The sequence below is a fragment of the Oncorhynchus clarkii genome, chromosome 18 (genome assembly GCF_045791955.1).
Source record: "Oncorhynchus clarkii lewisi isolate Uvic-CL-2024 chromosome 18, UVic_Ocla_1.0, whole genome shotgun sequence".
NCBI lineage: Eukaryota > Metazoa > Chordata > Actinopteri > Salmoniformes > Salmonidae > Oncorhynchus > Oncorhynchus clarkii.
The window spans coordinates 22401251-22420766 of NC_092164.1; the positions used below are offsets into that span (position 1 = coordinate 22401251).

The 19516-nt window shown below is 47.6% G+C and overlaps 1 protein-coding gene and 1 non-coding gene across 2 annotated transcripts in view; one reads left to right on the forward strand and one right to left on the reverse strand.

Moving 5' to 3' along the window:
• LOC139372274 (protein TANC1-like) overlaps nucleotides 1-19432 on the forward strand; it is a 60477-nt gene extending 41045 nt beyond the window's left edge. Inside the window, exons 10-28 of the mRNA XM_071112029.1 lie at nucleotides 718-860; nucleotides 2672-2903; nucleotides 4433-4599; nucleotides 6269-6577; nucleotides 6846-7046; nucleotides 7245-7457; nucleotides 7660-7782; nucleotides 7946-8182; nucleotides 8462-8668; nucleotides 8780-8861; nucleotides 13717-13850; nucleotides 13974-14097; nucleotides 14931-15106; nucleotides 15322-15454; nucleotides 15573-15602; nucleotides 15683-15774; nucleotides 15954-16100; nucleotides 17717-17817; nucleotides 17938-19432. Of these exons, the coding sequence (XP_070968130.1) occupies nucleotides 718-860; nucleotides 2672-2903; nucleotides 4433-4599; nucleotides 6269-6577; nucleotides 6846-7046; nucleotides 7245-7457; nucleotides 7660-7782; nucleotides 7946-8182; nucleotides 8462-8668; nucleotides 8780-8861; nucleotides 13717-13850; nucleotides 13974-14097; nucleotides 14931-15106; nucleotides 15322-15454; nucleotides 15573-15602; nucleotides 15683-15774; nucleotides 15954-16100; nucleotides 17717-17817; nucleotides 17938-19405 (4319 nt within the window). The 3' untranslated portion in view covers nucleotides 19406-19432. The remainder of the gene's footprint in view (nucleotides 1-717; nucleotides 861-2671; nucleotides 2904-4432; nucleotides 4600-6268; nucleotides 6578-6845; nucleotides 7047-7244; nucleotides 7458-7659; nucleotides 7783-7945; nucleotides 8183-8461; nucleotides 8669-8779; nucleotides 8862-13716; nucleotides 13851-13973; nucleotides 14098-14930; nucleotides 15107-15321; nucleotides 15455-15572; nucleotides 15603-15682; nucleotides 15775-15953; nucleotides 16101-17716; nucleotides 17818-17937) is intronic.
• On the reverse strand, nucleotides 10528-10600 carry trnat-ugu (transfer RNA threonine (anticodon UGU)). The gene has a single exon. It is a non-coding gene; the product is annotated as a tRNA-Thr (tRNA).
• Nucleotides 19433-19516: the final 84 nt, after the last annotated feature.

Below are 19516 nucleotides of genomic sequence, written 5' to 3' on the forward strand. Positions count from 1 at the left end.
AATTTTAGAACTAGGCAAGCCAACCCGAAATTGTCTACCCTGGGATCCGTCATACTTTTTCCGAGCCATCATTCTCAAGTAGCAGGGTCCATCAGACATTTTGGTCCTAGCGGATGAGCCACACAAAGATACAGGAATAAAACCTTTGAAAGCTATGACTGATTGTGTGGTGATTGGTGTTACACAAACGCAAGCGTTGCTACGTCAGTAGCTAGGTACAGTACCGCACTTTTCTCCCACCATCCATGGTCGTGAATTCACACCGCATATCATTTTCACGGGTCCCCATCCAGAAAATTGATACAGTGCACCATATGGCACGCCAGTAATGACATCAAGTAATGACATCATTTAGGTTAAGAGTAGGAATCTGCTTTCATGTGCCTACTCAGGGAAATATATTATAGACAGTGACCTAATTATAGTGCATGATGATAAATGCCTGACAGAGACTGAAGTGATTTGCCATTGTGACTCAGGGCCTTATTTAATTAACATTGTTTACTGGAGATATGTTTAGATCCATTATGGAAACCAGCCCACAATGATGCTTTTAACATGCTCTCTCGTAGTCACAACACAAGATTTTGTCTTTTTTTTGTCTCGTCATGAGTGCTGGTTTTCAAAAAACTCATTGAATGATTATTATTCTCCTCCAACTTCCATTGAAAAAGTAATGACAGACCACATGTGTGTCTTGCTGTGTCCCTCTTGCAGGTGGGGATAGGGGGACAGACGGAGCCTCCAAACAGCCGCCCCAGCCCAGCACCCCCACCACAGACCCCCAGCCCAGCGAAACAACCTGCCCCGGGACACCAGAGGCACACCGAGACGATTCTGTCAAACGCCTGGCCAGCAAGGTACGTACACACACACACATACATACACAAACACAGACACCTCTGGATCTTTAATCCAATCACACAATTCTGGGTTGTCAATCAAAAACATAATTGCATGTAAGGTGATATACTTATTGAGTCATTTTATTTGACATTTGAGTCATTTAGCAGACATGAAAGAGGAAGACATCAGAAAACAGTTCTGAGAGCTGGGACTTTAAAAAATACTCATTATTTCAAAACTATGCATTTTGCTGATAGAATCTTATCGTCCCAAGTCCTTGATTATTCATATCATAGGTTCTGGTCCTCTTTTTTATTTTTAAGAAGAAGAATGGCCATAATGTAAGCTCTTTATGGTAAAACGAATAAATACAAGTACATTTGAGAATGTTTACGGCCCTTAGGAGAGGCATTGCTGTTTTTGTCTTGTTCTACAGTATTAAACTTACCAAATGTTATTGATAACTAGCAAGTAGTTTACTGACTTTTTGGGTGTCAGGGACTCGAGAAATATGTCCGTTTAACTCAACCAGAGCTAATGTTTTTTTAGTTGTCCATAGGATATAGTGCATTTGTCATTTTAGGGAATTATCACTTCGACAAATGTGTGATGACCATTAAATAATATATCTGACGACATGATTAGAAAGAAGGAAGGCTCTTTTCTTTATTTAATCATTAGATGTCTGTACTTTTCCATGGAAATGGAAATAATTGTAACATTCTGTGCCAGATATAACCTAAGGTTCTAATTGTGATTCTTTCCCCCACTTAGTATTTTGATACTCTGCACTTTAGGTACCTTTAATGGGTTCTGAAAGAAGAATTCAATTCAAAACAGTTCTGAGATCTGGGGTGTGAAAACATTCATGCTCAATATCTCAGAACTACGCCTTGCGCAAATAGTAGGCTTCTTTCTTGAATCACTGCCAATAGACCAACTCCTAATTCCTCTATAATTGGTCTCAGAGATGACGAGTCGTGCAGCTTCACGTAGTAATACTGTTGAGTTTGACAAATTGGGTTCCAAGGCAACTGGAGAAGGTTTCTGACTGACTGTAGAAGGTTTCTGACTGACTGGAGAAGGTTTCTGACTGACTGGAGAAGGTTTCTGACTGACTGGAGAAGGTTTCTGACTGACTGGAGACATCTGTTTGTCCCTTTTGATGAGTTCCTGAATTCAAGATGACCCCTGGGTGTATGGATACTTCTCCGTCCTCAACAAAATGAACAAGATGGCTCTGTTAACTGTATGTTCATGTAATTACTGATATGGTGAATAATTAATAAAAACTATCAAGTCCCAAAGACTGCAGTCCTGTCGGTTTTTGTTTCTTAGGAAGAGTGTGTTTACTCTTAACATCCCTGGTATGTTTTTTCCCCGTTCCATTAAGTGGATCCGTCATGGCTGCTTGATTAGCCAATCTGTTAATTAGCAACTAATCGCAGTCACTTTAGCCTAATGGAGTAAATCAAATGCTGATTTGTGAGATGGAGATATTCAAAGTTGGTTGAGGACTTACTTCTCTGGAAAGTTCAAGACACTCATGGCAGTCAAAACACTGAAATAGCGTTATTGAAGTGCTCAATTAGGGAGCTTCTCTCTCTCTCTCTCTCTCTCTCTCTCTCTCTCTCTCTCTCTCTCTCTCTCTCTCTCTCTCTCTCTCTCTCTCTCTCTCTCTCTCTCTCTCTCTCTCTCTCTCTCTCTCTCTCTCTCTCTCTCTCTCTCTCTCTCTCTCTCTCTCTCTCTCTCTCTCTCTCTCTCTCTCTCTCTCTCTCTCTCTCTCTCTCTCTCTCTCTCTCTCTCTCTCTCTCTCTCTCTCCAGGTGGTGTCCTACCACTTCTGCCAGGCTGACAACACCTACACCTGCCTGGTCCCAGAGTTTGTGCACAGTGTCGCCGCCCTGCTGTCCAGAGCGCCACAACTCAGCGGCTACAGGGAGCTGCTGCTAAAGGAACCTCATATACAGAGCATGCTCAGTCTGCGCTCCTGTGTCCAGGACCCCATCGCTGCCTTCCGCAGGGGAGTCCTGGAGCCCCTCGTCAACCTGCGGAAGGGTAGCTACTAACTTGCTCCTGCAGTCTCCATGTTCTCTCCCATACTTCAACCCCTCCCCACCCCCTTCATCCACTTTTGTAAGTGTAACACCTGCAGCTGCTACTCACCAGCTAGACGTCACCTCCAACCCCTCCTCCTACAGTTTGATGAATTGTCATGCGCCCCCTGAAACGGTTGATTAGGACTCTGTGGTGGGCTCCTAGATCATTTTGGGATAATAAGGTCACTAGTTAAAAACGCTACAGACCGTGACACAATTCTAACTTCAAAAACAACATAACTTCAAACAACAACCTTTTTCTCTTTGGGAGTATCCATATCAATCAATATCCCTAAGGCTGCATTTACACAGGCAGCCCAATTTTGATCTTTTGCCCAATTGATGGGCAAAAAAGCTGATCTGATTGGTTAAAAGACCAATTAGTAAAAAAAATAATTGGAACATGCTAATTAGTCTTCGGACCAATCAAATCAGCACTTTTGCCAATAATTGGACAAAAGATCAGAATTGGGCTGCCTGTGTAAACGCCGCCTCAGTGCTTTAATCCAGTATATTATTCTTACTGTATGGGAAAAAACAAGAGGGCAGGACTGCAGTACATAACAGGCCATATCAATGTAAGAGACCATCTCTGGTAGATCTCATGATATAGTAGCCAGTCAGCCTGATCAATAGGTTGTTAGTTCAGTAGCCTCCACCACACGTCCTCTGTCTTTATGATGTGGATTAGTGGATGACTGTGACAGAGTGTATAGAGTGATATAAGCTCCACACAGTCAGGGAGGGCTGTATTAGGCTGCGTCGACGGCTCAGGTAGACTGGAACAGGATAGATATGCCTCTGTGATCCCCCATCTCCTGTCTTATTAAAAGTAATGGTTGCGATGATGAGGGGCCCATACAGGAGACTGAGGAGAGGTGACTGGTGTTCTCACCCTCCATCTGAGGTGCAAGTCCCTCTGTGACATTACTCATGAAGTATAAAATGGGGAAGGGGAATGGAAGCAGGGCTCTGGTCTAAAGAAGGGCACTACATAGGGACTAGGGTATCATTTTGGACGGACCCCAGGTTAGATATTCCAGAGCCTGCACACGTCGATCTCTTACCCCCTGAGCCTGATAAACGGCACTGTGTCTTTTCGGCTGGTGTTCCATTGAGTACCACAACCTCCTTTCTTTCTTTCTGACATTAATGGTGGCATTTTGACAATGCAGCACTGTGGAATTCAACCATATCACTTCAAACAGTTGGGGCGGCATGTACAGTATTTCAAAATACGTTTGGAACACAGCAGTTATGTGCCTTACATTTCTGTCCTAAACCTGCTTCAATTATTGCCCGTATCTTATGTACTTGTTCTCTCTCTCTCTCTCTCTCTCTCTCTCTCTCTCTCGCTTTCTCTCTTTTCCTCTCTCTCTCTCACTTTCTCTCTTTTCCTCTTTCTCGCTCTTACTCCAACTCCCGCTCTCTCCTCTCCCATCTTCCCCGTTTCTCCCTATTCCACCACCCCTCTGTTTCCCTGTGTAGAAAGGAAGATCCCGGAAGAAGACTTCATCCTCCTGGTTGATGGTCTGAACGAGGCAGAGTTCCACAAGCCGGACTACGGAGACACCGTCGCCTCCTTCATCACCAAGATCGTCTCCAAGTTCCCCCCCTGGCTCAAACTGTTGGTCACTGTCAGGACCTGTCTGCTGGTGAGGAGAGGGACAGTCACAAAGCACAGATAAACGATCGTAACCAGTGTATGTGAGTGATGCATTGCCTCTACCCAGGGACCCAGGCTTTTGTTGGTACAGTACAGTCTGTTAGACTCTTGTCTGTGCACCGTAGAAGCTATGGTCCGAGTCTCTGATACAGCGCTCACTTTCTCCTGCTACACTTTAACTAAAAGAAGCTTAGTAAATCTGTGTTTGCCCATAGTTCACTGGCCTTGTGTGTCTCATATGGTATGGCTTTGCTGGTCTGACCCAGGGGTACAGTAGCTCAGTCTAGCTGGTCAGCTTACTCCACCAGGGCCCGTTGGCGGTGGTTTCCTCCAGCATGTTGGCTGGCCACTGATCCCTCCGGCTGCCTAACACAGTTTTCCCATAATCCTCCTGGATTACCACTCCGGGCCGTAACGCTCCTGGGAGCCTGCCTGACGTTATGTAACAGGAGTGCTGAGGACACCACACGCCACTACAGTGTGTGTGTGTGTGTTGGCAAGGGATGTTAGATGTTGATCCCCCTGCCTGCTCTCTATCCTCTCTCCTCTCCCAATTGGTCCTTTCACAGGAAGTTGCCAATATCCTGTTTTAGGCACGGTCCCATCGAGGTTGCTATGCAACCAGAGCACTGTGAAATCATCGGATCACCGCACTTTAATCAAATCGTGCATGCACAGCAAGGAAATGAAACAGCAATAATAATTTCATAATAACTTAGGTATTGCATTTGATTTATTCATTTATGGCTGTAATTTTCTTCTCCTGGCTCAAACGTCACTATTTCTGAAGGCATCTGTCATCTGAAGAGATTTGATATGAATCGGTGAGAAAGCTGGCAGAATGAGAGTCAGTGGATTCGTGGCTCCCTATTCCCTATATACAGCTGTAGGATCTTAATTTGATCACCCCTTTTAGTGCTGAGAATTTTCATGCACCACAGGAAATGCAGAAAAGACTTGTGATTGACATAAATTCACTGAAAACCCGCAGTAAAACACGGTTACATTAATAGCATTGCACTCTTCATGTAGCCTAACTTTGGCCAGCACATTTTTTGCCGAACCACCAATCAAGCAACATTATGGACTAAACGTTCAAATCCTGTTGCTGCGGGTTTATTTTGCTGTGACAATACTGGTCAAATGAAGATCCTACAGAAGAAGTGTACAGTGTTACACAATTACTGTATTTCATGTTTCCGTGAGTCAGAAGAAGCAGCAGCTTGAAGAGATGTGATGGGTGCCATCCTCTCCCTGACTAATCTGTTGTCCTGGCACATACAGCACCACCATAGTGAGCCAACGATGTTCTCATCCTCACTTGTATTATTCAGTGTTTTGTCCTCTTTCAAGTTACCTGTCACAACTAGAAGAAAGGGTTCTCTCTGCTCTGAGGCCGGAGCTGGAGGATAGAATTGTACTGTGTTGTATTGATTTTGTACTGCAGACTCTTGGGTGGGAAGTTGCGGTGTGCTCCTGGGCTCATGGTTGTATTGCGTGTGGACTAAGTTCAACTCTGAGATATAACCAAGCTACGTTACACTTTGATCGAGAATGCAGTGTATGATATATACCGTTTCAGGAGACCCATTTTTGTCAGACATAAATCCACGACATATAGAATTTGACAATATAATCGCTGTCTCCTGTCTCCCCAGGAGATCACCGCCCTCCTACCCTTCTCCAGACTCTCACTGGACGACTTCCCAGAGAGCAGCGAGATCGGCGGGGACCTTAGCGACTACATCCAACACCGGGTCATCGTCAGCCCCGAGATTGCCGCCAACGTCACCACGCCCAACGGCACTGTCCCCGACCCCCTCCTCCTCAGCAAGTTCAACACCCACCTGGCCTCTCGCAGCCAGGGCTCCTTCCTCTACCTAAAACTGACCCTGGACCTGTTCCAGAGGGCCCACCTGGTTCTCAAGGGAGGCAACTACATGGTAGTGCCCGTCTCTCTGGCTGAGGTGAAGGAATTAATACATTTTATTTGGCAAATCTTTCAAAATACATGTAGGGCTGGTTTCCCAGACAGATTAAACCTAGTCCTGGATTGAACAGCATGGTCAATGGAGAACCTCCATTGAACATCGTTTTTTAGTCCAGTACTACACTTAATCTGTGCCTGGGACACCAGCCCATAGAGTTGCTCCAGCGAAGGAAGTACAACACGCAGGATTCAAAACACAATCAAGTCAACCAACTTCTTTCCATTGTGGTCCTCTTTATCATCAGGTGTACCTGCTGCAGTGCCATGCGGGGCTCGAAGGGGACCAAACCTTCCAGCGGGTGCTGCCCGTACTCAATGTGGTGCTGGCCTCGTTACACCCGCTGACGGACGAGCAGCTGTTCCGGGCGCTGAACGCTGGGGGCGTGAGAGGAGAGATGTCCTGGGAGGACTTCCAACAACGCCTGGAGACCCTGGCCTGCGTCCTGGTGAGGAGAGAACACGTGAAAGACTATTGCGACACGGCCATACGTTGTTAGCTAGATCAGGAAGTAGTATACAACCATTTCATTGAGTGACGTTCACTCTGTGGGAGTTGCACTTGGCTCCTAGTGATAGTAACTATCTCAGCAACTTATGGATTTATGACGACAACTTCTGTCTGATCTTGTGCCGTGCCCCTCTAGGTGAGACGCAGGGACGGCACCCGCATGCTCTTCCACCCCTCCTTTAGAGAGTGGCTCGTGTGGAGGGCGGACGGAGAGAGCACCCACTTCCTCTGTGACCCCAGGAGTGGCCATGCTCTGTTAGCCTTCATGTTCTCCAGACAGGAGAGCAAGCTGAACCGGCAGCAGACCATGGAGCTGGGTCATCATATCCTGAAAGCACACATCTTCAAGGTACCAGCTAGTATGTCTGAATGGACTACTAATGGGACGTTAATCCAAAGACTATCTGAGTTTAAATATGACAGTACAGTAGCTTCCCTCCTCTTCCTCTCTCCTCTTCCTCTCATACACTGAGGGGGGGGTCGATGGTGCGCTATGGAAGTTTTGAACCAGAGTGTTTCTCTCTCCTTGTCTCTGCCTCCCTCTCTCTCAGGGTCAGAGTAAGAGGACAGGTGTGTCCTCCAGTGTTCTGCAGGCTCTGTGGGTGAGCTGTAGCACCGACAGCCTCTCTGCCGCCCTGGCCTCCCTCAGAAATCTCTACACACCCAACGTCAAGGTGAGACACATACACACACACACATACACACACACACACACACACACACACACACACACACATCTCTGCACACCCAACCTCTGCACACCCAACATCAAGGTGAGAGACTCACATGCACGCATACACACATACGCACAACTTTAAAAAACAATTGTACCTACAGGTGAGTCGTCTGCTGATGCTGGGCGGGGCGAGTGTAAGCGGGCGTTCAGAGGTGCTTGGTCGTTCCCCTGTGCTGGGTGTGCACGCCCACCTGGGTCACCTTGAAATGGTGTCCCTGCTGCTGGAGCTGGGAGCGCCCGTAGACGGAGCCTCGGACAGCGGCATGACCCCCCTCTGTCTAGCCGCCGCAGCAGGACACACAGGACTGGCCAGCCTGCTCTGTAAGAAGGGAGCCAAGGTCAGTGGTCAGTTGTTAGTCCCATGCCGTTATCTCGCCTTGTTGTCAATTCCACCAAAATGTCAATCAAGTTGGAAGTTGATCTGCTGTGGTTGTTGCAAAGCTTTACAGTTTCATAACTTAACATTTATAGTCATGCATCATAACTATCTGCTTCTGTTTGCTCTTTGGTGTTTAGGCTAGGTTACTGTAAATACGGTTGTGACAACTGTTGATGTTCCAAGGGCTGTGTAAAAACATTGGATTCATTGATTGATTGATCTGTGTTTCTCCCTCTAGGTAGGCCATGTTGATAAGAGTGGTCAGTGTGCCCTGGTCCATGCTGGGCTGAGGGGCCACCCAGACATCATCCACTACCTGCTGAACCAGGACTGGGGCCCCACAGAGGCCCCGGAGGGCCAACAGCAGCATGGTGTGAAGAGCAGTGCGAAGGGCCCGGCCTTACAACAGGCCCTGACGGCCGCTTGCAGCATGGGACACACTCACGTAGGCTACTGCATACACACACTGACGAACACACACCGTGCGCTCTCTTCAGATTCAACTTTTGTGTATTGCTTATAATAGTTATCGTGTTTAATATGGTCTCATTGTCAGGTTGCGAAGAGCTTACTGGAGCTGAAAGATGACGATTTGGCTGTGCAGATAGACGCTCCCGACACGCTTTGGGGAGAGACGGGTACAGTGCACTTTCCCTTCGTCTGTATGATAATGTTTTTTTTCTGTTTTCTGTTTTTTGTTGCTTGTTTTCGCTGCCTCAAGAAAGGTGGTTGGCATTCGTTTTTACCAAACAGAGATAATTTGTTGTCATTCACTTCCCAGTGAGCCTCTCAGGTGGTCTCCTCTTGCCCACTGTACGTTTAATGTTTGCTGTAGCGTAGGATGCAAGCAAAGTGATATTGAGCCCGTGTGTTTGTTCTGGACTCAGAGATGTAGGTGAGCTCACTGGGGAAGAGATGCTTGAAGAGTGTACAGTACTTGAGCTACTTTCAACCAACCGTACTTAAGATGGCAGGTTACACTGACGGACTTTAAGCGGCGCTGGTGGTAGTAATAGTTTGAAATGGATCATATATTGCATATTTTGCAGGTAGCCTAGCGGTTAAGAGAGAAAGGTCGCTGGTTTGAATCCCCGCGCGGACGAAGTGCAAAATCTGCCGATGTGCCCTTGAGCAAGGCACTTAAACCTTAATTGCTCCTGCAAGTTTCTCTGGATAAGAGCATCTGTTAAAATGTTAAAAAGAAAAAGATCTGGTAACATTGGATGTATGATCCTGTTACGATGAAGCTGGTGTAGATATCAGATGGTGTTACCTCCATCTCCTAAAAGGATGTTCAGCAAACCTGTCTGGGCTCTTATATCCATTATACTCTAATACAATCATAGGTGTTTCTCTGCTCTCAGTAAATACATAGGCTGGGGGATAGACAGCGCTCAACCACTGCCAATTGGAAGCATACCTACAAATGCTGGCTGCCGGTACCAACATTTGTAAGCCAATCCTGAATGAAAATAACCTGGCTAATGCAAATATAGACTACTAAATAGGGCTATTGAAGGAAATCCTGTATTTATGTTGATTACAGAGACCTGACTGGGCGATTAAAATAAACAATAGTACCGATTTTAATGGCCTTCGTTTGTCTTATTGTTTGCATTTACCATTCAGTCTAGCGTTGTTTTATTTTCATAAATATTGGTTTTTACATCGACAAATCCTCCCATGGTAGAGTCTTGATACTCTGCTGTACACCGAATGATTTTCCCCTCAGCTCTTCTAATCTATTCGGTGAAATGAATCCTTGAATACTTTTCCCTGTGAAATTGTCCTCTCTCTATGCAAATGTGTTCCCGTGCCTGGTGGCTCCTCATTAGTGGAGAAGAATTAAGTTATTCTCCCTGGAGGGAGGACAATTGTCTACCTCTGTGGGTGAGACGCCAAAGGTTTACTGTACGTGAATGAAATAACATGGAACAGATAAATAACTATTGTAGCTGTAGCAGCTGTGTGTCTGTCGTCCACACAAGGTCAGTGACATACGTGAGAGTTGTCAGAAGTAGTATTTATTGCTGTGGGGAAGTAGTTGATAGAACTGGACAGCATCAATGGATCATGTTTTTAATCTTGTTGGTGAACTAGCTGTAGGAGCCATTCAAATCATTGGCCCCATTCAACCTATTCAACTCATTGGCCCCATTCAACCTATTCAACTCATTGGCCCCATTCAACCTATTCAACTCATTGGCCCCATTCAACCTATTCAACTCATTGGCCCCATTTAAAAAATAATATTTTCAATATGAGAATCTCCCTTTTGAATCAAAATATTTGGTCCCACAATCAAGGCCCCAGCGAGAATTGAACTCGCGACCCCTGGTTTACAAGACCAGTGCTCTAACCACTGAGCTATGGAGCCTTGCCTATTAATACCTTACTGCAACAGGATATTTATATATCACACCCAGCTTACTCGAAAAGTGACAGAAGACCACACCCAGAGACATATATCTAAATATATGACTCAGGCCACACCTATTGTGACATCACTGACTCTACCACACAGCTGTTGGTTGGAGCAGTCTGGCCAAACCAGCTGAGCTAGGCTGATGGCATGAGGCCTCTCATGTCTGGTAAAAGCAACTAACTCTGACTGACAGCTCTCCTCTCACCGTGCATGTGGTCTGCACGTCAGCCAGGGTAACAGACTCCTCCACGTTTCTTCAAACTCTCCTCAGATATTAGACATTGACAACAGAAGCACAGCTGTTCAGGCATGAATCCGCAATTGCGTATTGATTGATGAGTCAGTGATGCACGTCTGCCTTATCTTAGATTGAGAAGTGTTGAGTCACAAAACAAAGTATTCCTAAATGTATCAATCACAGCCACCATTTTTATTTTATTATGAAAGTGTTTTTCGTTATCTCAACTTTTTTTGCTCTGGCGTGAAGGGAAATTAGATAACGGAAATGAAATGAGTGAGGTGATTTGTAATTGAGTATGTGCTCATGTGGAACCATCGGTGGGACAGATGGGGAGGGCGTACCCTACACTGCGCCCACAGATGTCAATCATGTCATCATTCCCTCCCCACTGGCTTCCAGAACCAGATGGGTGATGTCACCTCTCCTGTGAGTATTTCATCATCCTAGCCAAGGTGAAGCAGGAGGCTGCATCAAAGAAAAGACAATTTCATTGGTTGCGTACACATATTAAGTACACAGTGAAATGCTTGTGTTTTAGCTCCAACAGTGCAGTAATACCTAACAATACAAAACAATATACACAAATCCAAATAAAGGAATTAAGAGATGTCAGATTCTAAATATATAAGTATATGATAGTGTGTATAGACAGTATATGAATAGAAAAGGTGTGTACTGGAGTAGTTATACAGGATGAACCTTGACTAGAATACAGTATATACATATAAAGTGGGTAAAACAGTATTTAAACATTATTAACGTGACCAGTGTTCAATAACTCTGTACATAGTGTAGAGGTCTCTAAGGTGCAGGGTAGAGTAATGGGTGCTAGCCGGCTAGTAACAGTCTCTGCGGTGCAGGGTAGAGTAATGGGTGCTAGCCGGCTAGTAACAGTCTCTGCGGTGCAGGGTAGAGTAATGGGTGCTAGCCCGCTAGTAACAGTCTCTACGGTGCAGGGTAGAGTAATGGGTGCTAGCCGGCTAGTAACAGTCTCTAAGGTGCAGGGTAGAGTAATGGGTGCTAGCCGGCTAGTAACAGTCTCTGCGGTGCAGGGTAGAGTAATGGGTGCTAGCCGGCTAGTAACAGTCTCTGCGGTGCAGGGTAGAGTAATGGGTGCTAGCCCGCTAGTAACAGTCTCTACGGTGCAGGGTAGAGTAATGGGTGCTAGCCGGCTAGTAACAGTCTCTAAGGTGCAGGGTAGAGTAATGGGTGCTAGCCGGCTAGTAACAGTCTCTGCGGTGCAGGGTAGAGTAATGGGTGCTAGCCGGCTAGTAACAGTCTCTGCGGTGCAGGGTAGAGTAATGGGTGCTAGCCCGCTAGTAACAGTCTCTACGGTGCAGGGTAGAGTAATGGGTGCTAGCCGGCTAGTAACAGTCTCTAAGGTGCAGGGTAGAGTAATGGGTGCTAGCCGGCTAGTAACAGTCTCTGCGGTGCAGGGTAGAGTAATGGGTGCTAGCCGGCTAGTAACAGTCTCTACGGTGCAGGGTAGAGTAATGGGTGCTAGCCGGCTAGTAACAGTCTCTGCGGTGCAGGGTAGAGTAATGGGTGCTAGCCGGCTAGTAACAGTCTCTGCGGTGCAGGGTAGAGTAATGGGTGCTAGCCGGCTAGTAACAGTCTCTGCGGTGCAGGGTAGAGTAATGGGTGCTAGCCGGCTAGTAACAGTCTCTGCGGTGCAGGGTAGAGTAATGGGTGCTAGCCGGCTAGTAACAGTCTCTGCGGTGCAGGGTAGAGTAATGGGTGCTAGCCGGCTAGTAACAGTCTCTGCGGTGCAGGGTAGAGTAATGGGTGCTAGCCCACTAGTAACAGTCTCTGCGGTGCAGGGTAGAGTAATGGGTGCTAGCCCGCTAGTAACAGTCTCTACGGTGAAGGGTAGAGTAATGGGTGCTAGCCGGCTAGTAACAAATCAAATCAAATTTTATTTGTCACATACACATGTTTATCAGATGTTAATGTGAGTGTAGCGAAATGCTTGTGCTTCTAGTTCCGACAGTACAGTAACAGTCACTAAGGTTCAGGGCAGGGTAGTAGTGACTGTTTAACAGTCTGATGGCCTGGAGATAGTAGCTGTTTATCAGTCCCAGATTTGATGCACTTGTACTTTCTCTGCCTTCTAGATGGTGGTGGGGTGAACAGGCCTTGGCTCACTCCAGATGGTGGTGGGGTGAACAGGCCTTGGCTCAGGTCCTTGATGATCTTCTTGGCCTTCCTGTGACCGCAGCTTCCCTGGTCTGCACGTGTCCCAAATGACACCCTATTCCCTATATAGTGCACTACTTTTGACAAGAGCACTATGGGCCCCAGTCAAAAGTAGTGAACTAATTAGGGAATAGGGTGCATTTTGGGAGGTAGATACTGCCTGGATGGATGCTCCATACCCAGGGCTAGATGGCTGGTCTGGGCAAGCTGTGGGCAGTACCCAACAAATCTGTCTCTCGCTCTCTCTCTCTCTGCCAGGCCAGCTGTAAGACTTTTAACAGCCTCAGCGAAGAGCCTGCCTCTCTAGAGAGCATAGGGAGATATGGGCCTGCTCTAAAATAGTCTTTGAAAGTCATACTCGGGGTTGTGACGTTGTCTGTTCACAGTGTACTGTAGCTCACATTGCCTTTGCGGTGCCAATATTTTACTCTCGTTCAGGTGTTACTCTCTCTAATCTTGCTGTGTGTCCTTGAATTGTTGAGCAGTAGTGCTACAACTGCAGTATTACTAGAGTGAAGTACATTGTAACTGTCTCCAAACAATCAATAACACAGAAACAAAAGATTACTTTAATTCAGAGCACAGTGGTGAGGTAGGTAGTTGACCACTGTTCTGGGGGTCTCTCTCTCAGCTCTGAGTGCGGCTGCAGGCCGGGGCAGGACAGAGACGTGTGTTTTCCTGCTGGAGAGGGGTGCGGGGGCAGAGCAGCCCAACCGGAGGGGGGTGGTCCCACTCTTCAGCTGCATCAGACATGGACACCCCCAGGTGAGAATCATTCTGATTTTCCTGCTTTACAGCACTGATGGCTGTCCAATCACTCATGCTCTCGCTCTCTCGCGCTCTCTCTTGCTCTCAATCTCTCTCGGTCTCTCACTTGCTCTCTCTCAGGTAGCAGAGCTGTTTCTGCAGCGCGGTGTGGACATTAACACCATCGATAAGCAGGGCCGCAGTTTGCTGATGGTGGCAGCCAGCGAGGGCCACCTCAGCACTGCAGACTTCCTGCTGACAAAAGGTAAGCAGTCAAGGGTCAGGGTCACATCATGGTACATGTCAATTCTCAGTGCACTAAGGGGGATAGAGTGTTATTTGAGATTATTTTTTTAATTCGTAGCTCTGAGATATACAGTATAGACTTATTATTAGGTACACCCCGTTCACAAAAATGGTTCGCTCCTACAGACAGTGAGTCAGGTGGCCGTGGCTTGCTATATAAAGCAGGGAGACAGGCATCTAGGCATTCAGTTACTGTTCATTTGAGCGTTAGAATGGGCAAAACTCGTGACCTAAGTGACTTTGAGTGTAGTGTGATCGTCGATGCCAGGCGTGTCGGTTCCAGTATCTCAGAAACGGACGGATTCCAGGGATTTTCACGCACGACAGTATCTAGGGTTCACAGAGAATGGTGCGACAAACAAAAAACATCCCGTCAGCAGCAGTCCTGTGGGTGAAAACAGCTCGTCGATGGAAGGTTGAACGAGAATGGCAAGAAATGTGCAAGCTAACAAACCGGCCACAAAGAGGCAAATAATCCCAATTCCTGTTGAGTCATGCTGATGACAGAGTAAGGATTTGGCGTAAGCAACATGAGTCCATGGCCCCATCCTGCCTGGTGTCAACGGTACAGGCTTGTGACGGTGGTGTACTGGTGTGGGGAATGTTTTCCGGGCACACGTTAGGTCCCTTAATACCAACTGAGCAGCGGTTCTATACCCCGAAGAATTCAGGCGGTTCGGTAGGGAAAGGAAGGTCTGACCCAGTATTAGATGTACCTAATAAACTGGCCACTGAGTGTATGTCAGTCTCAGTTGCAGTGGAGTGAGCTTGTTATTTCTGATCTGGTTCCAGGTGCGTCTTTAGCCTCCGTGGATAAGGAGGGCCAGACAGCTCTGAGCTGGGCGTGTCTGAAGGGTCAGAAGGGCGTGGTGCAGCACCTGGTGGAGATGGGGGCAGAGATAGACCACCCTGACAGGAACGGGCGTACCCCTCTCGACCTGGCAGCTTTCAACGGTGATGCAGAGATGGTGGGGTTCCTTCTCATACTGCAAACTGGAGAAAAAAATAGATCCACAGACATAATTCTGATTTCGCTGCAACTGGCCTAGATCGTCTAAAATGGCCTAGATTGTAGATTTTTAAAAACACAGTACTGAATTTACACAATTCCCTCCAGCACCTTTAGCCTTGTTTGAATCCTTTTAAAATGCTGTTTGTTTTGTGGTGTCCTCTACAATCACAGGTTCAGTACCTGGTGGAGAAGGGTGCGGTGGTGGAGCATGTGGACCACAGTGGGGTGAGGCCTCTGGAGAGGGCTGTGGGCTGTAGGAACACTGCTGTTGTGGTGACCCTACTGAAGAAAGGGGCCAAGCTGGGTGAGTTGGAGTTGACCTGATCTGTCGGTGTTAAAGCCCTGCAGGGTCTTGAGGAAGGCTCTATCAACATCATGTATTTCACCCCTCTTTCTCTTCACTCCTTTCTACCTGCTAAAAGGCTACAGAACATCCCCTTATGATCGATCAGGTACTTTCTTTAGATACCTTTTACAGTGTTTTGTGTGTGTGTGTGTGTGTTTAACCTGTGTTCTCGTACCTCTTGACCAGGTCATGCTACGTGGGCGATGGCCACATCGAAACCAGACGTCCTCCTCATCCTCCTACAGAAACTCATGGAGGAGGGCAACCTGCTGTATAAGGTGGGTTAACAACAAAAGGAAAACCTGATCTCTCTCGCTGTGTGTGTGTGTGTGTGTGTGCGCCTGCGTGTCACTGTCTGTCATGAAAGTGTGTCCAGTTCGAAAATCTGCTAGCCCCCTTCTCCAAATCAATGTCTGTATTTTCTCTCTCTCCCTCCCTCCTCTCTCTCTCTCTCCAGAAGGGGAGGATGAAGGAGGCAGCCCAGAGGTATCAGTACGCCCTGAGGAAGTTCCCCCGAGACGGCTTCGGAGACGACCTGAAGGGCCTGAAAGAGCTCCGTGTCTCCTTGTACCTCAACATGTCACGCTGCCGCAGGAAAACCAATGTGAGACACACACACACACACACACACACATTACTCTATCAGTTGTTAATAGAATTGAACATTTAATAAAACTGCAGGTTTTACATCGTCTGATATAGCTACACACTAGAGAATTTGCTATTTTATAGAATTTAACACTGAATGAAATGTAATTTCATGTTAATAGTATAGGAGTAGGTATAATAGATAGATCTTCAACTCAGCAGCCTGGAGGGAGTGATCTAACACACCCTTGTTTTACCAGACAATATAATAAGACTTATACTAGAGCAGTGGTGGTAAAATGGCATCCTCCGGGCAAATGAATAATGGAAAGATGCTATGATGTGATACGGTCATCCTCTCCCATATACTGGAGTAATCACTCACTCACACACACATGCAAGGTGGACGTGCGTGCACAAACCCACATGGAAAGAAGGGATCCTCCCTCCATTGTTGCTGGTGGATATTGGGTCAGGGGGAAGAGAGAGCTGGCTAGGCACACACACATCATCCATATTCCATCACGTTCAGGTGAATAGAACAGGAGGAGAGTGGGAGTATAGAGGCCATAAAAACTGTTATTCCACATTGAACAGTTATTCAGAGCTGTGGAATTCACGGCTGTGGTGTAATGCCCACCTCCATCTCAAGGACGGAATCACACTGTGGTTTGCTTCATTAAATATTCACCTGAGAGGAATGAAGGGAGCAGGGAAACTCATTTAAAAACAAGCCAACCGCATGCTCTCTAGGCAAAGAGATGGATGGATATACTGCACGCAGGCATGCACACACACACACTAGAGCCACTAGAGGTGCTTATGAAATCCCCATTAAAGGCCCAGCTCAGTCAAAAACATGATTTACCTGTGTTTTATATATATTTCCACACTATGAGGATGCAATAATACTGTGAAATTGTGAAAATGATGATAATGGCCTTTTAGTGTAAGAGCTGTTTGAAAAGACATCACCAGGTGGTAAATTAGTTAATAAACCAATAAGAGAGTTCCAAAGCTCTCTGTCAAAAACAGCTAGTTTTCAGTTTTCCCCTCCACTCCCAGACAGTCCTAGCAAAATTATTACTTGAGAAATTTCTCTTCGCTAAGAAGCTATTTTAGTTCATTTTTGAAAATGTTTATGAAAACAATGAGAGTAAGGTACCCAGAAATGTTACCCAGAAATAATTTAATATTGAGATAAAAACAGCTGCATTGTACCTTTAAGAGTCAATAGTTTTCATTTCCGACATCTGATTGAAGGAGTTTTTTTTTTTTTATGGTTTGGAGAGAAGCTACGAGCACCCGTCTGGAGAATCCATTAAGACACTGGGAGATAAAGCTGCTCTACTCTGAGCTGCACACAGATGAAGAATTCTCCAGTTAAACAACACTGAAATCCTCATTTCAGTCACTTACAGTAATTGCAAAGTGTGGCGCTGTGTGGATTACCGCTGGATTCACACTGCACTCATTAACGCTCACAAACACATTACCCTGGCTAATGACCTTAAGACGTTGCTTTTGGCTTCTTCGTGAGAAATTCAGGGTGGACAGAATTTAACAGTAAACATTCAGAATTAACTGAGTTCCTGTCCTCTTCCCCCCCCCCCCCCCCCCCCCCCCCGACAGGATTTTGGTATAGCGGAGGAGTTTGCCACCAAAGCCCTGGAACTGAAACCCAAGTCTTATGAGGCATTCTACACCAGAGCACGAGCCAAGAGGAGCAGCAGGTTAGCACACACCAGTTCTCCGTTAATACTGATATAAAGGAAGGGACTAGAAAGGACGGACGGGTACAGTTGACAAGACAAACTCACCTCACACTATGTTCGCCTCATGTGTCCATCCAGGCAGTATGCGGGGGCGCTAGCCGACCTCAGCGAGGCGTCTCGGCTCTGCCCCACCAACCGGGAGATCCACCGTCTGCTAACGCGTGTGGAGGACGAGTGTCAACAACAACAGCAGCAGCAGCAGTCCCCCAACACACCACAGGGCCAACAAGCAGCACACAGCCAGACTCCCGATGACCTCACAGAGAGGAGCCAGGACACAGAGAGGAGTGTTGATACACAGAGCCAGGATGAACTAGATGATGATTATGAAGAGATAGGGGGAGAGGAAGAGCCCTCACAGAACCCCTATGGACCCAACAGGCCCAAGAACCCCTATGGACCCGACAGGGCTCTCCCACCAGTACCAGGCGCAGTGGGCTTAGCTCCCCTGGACCCCAGGCCTGGTTCCCCTCTGAACGGGTCCACACAGACCAACCTGTCTCTGGACAAGCAGGGCCCTGTCCTACAGGGTCCTAGACAGAACCAAAGCATGAAGACCAAGCAGCAGCAGCACTGTAACTCCCTGCAGGTAGGGGGCAGACCAGGGGGCAGGCCTATGTCTCTGTGTGGCCCCTCCAGCCCCCTGCCAGGCAGACACATCTCCACCTCCCTGAGACCCAGCCCTGGCCTGGGCATCGACATCAGCCCTCTGCCCTCTTCCACAGACCACCAACCGGGGCTCACCCCTGCCCACCACCACCACTCCTCATCTGTCCTGCCCTTCCAAGGCCACTCCTCCAGCCTGGCTAGGGGAACAGACAGGCTCTCAGCCCACCACGGCACCATGCTGGATGGACAGGCTGGGTCCCTCACCCCTGGGTTTGGTAAAGAGGTAAGGAGGGAGGGTTCTGGGGGGTCGGCTGGCCCCGGTCTGCGTTCTGGTGGTCAGACGGGCAGTATGAAGGCCTCCAGCTCTAGCAGTAGCTTAGCCTCCAGCGGGACCCTGTCAGACAGCGGCAGGACCCAGGCAACTCAGGGACCCGACGTGCCTCGCCCCAAACCGGCTAAACCGGAGCTCAAGCCTCGGCCCTTCATGGGGGTGAAAGACAAGGCAGTGCGTGTCCAGGGGCAGCCCCCACCTGGACTGGGCTGGCAAGGCCAGCCTCACTCCCAGCCACTCTCCCCTGAAGGTCTAGAGAACCAGAGACACAGCATGGCCCCTATGGACAACATCCAGGGATTAAACAATGAGTTCAAGCAGAGGTCCTCTTACGCGGAACCACTGCAGAGCCAGGCTCCCCTCCAGGTGCTCAACGGGGCCCAGGCTCAGGCCCAACACCTGGCCCAACAGGCTCAGGCCAAGGCCCTGGCCAGGGAGTTTGGAGACAGGTTCTACCACAGGGAGCCAAGACCAGGTCCAGCTGCAGGCCAACATCACTCCTCCCAGTTCCCAGACGGGAACCATCGGCAGGCAGGGCTCACCAGAGATAACCCAGCCATCCTACCCATCAAACCTAAACGCTCCTTTATAGAATCCAACGTCTGAACTGACCATACATTCAGTCAAGCACAAACACAGGTGCAGACACCATAACAACTTTCTCTGTATTCCAGAGAAACAGTGGCAAGGGAAGGGTTTAAAAGTTTCTTTCCTTAA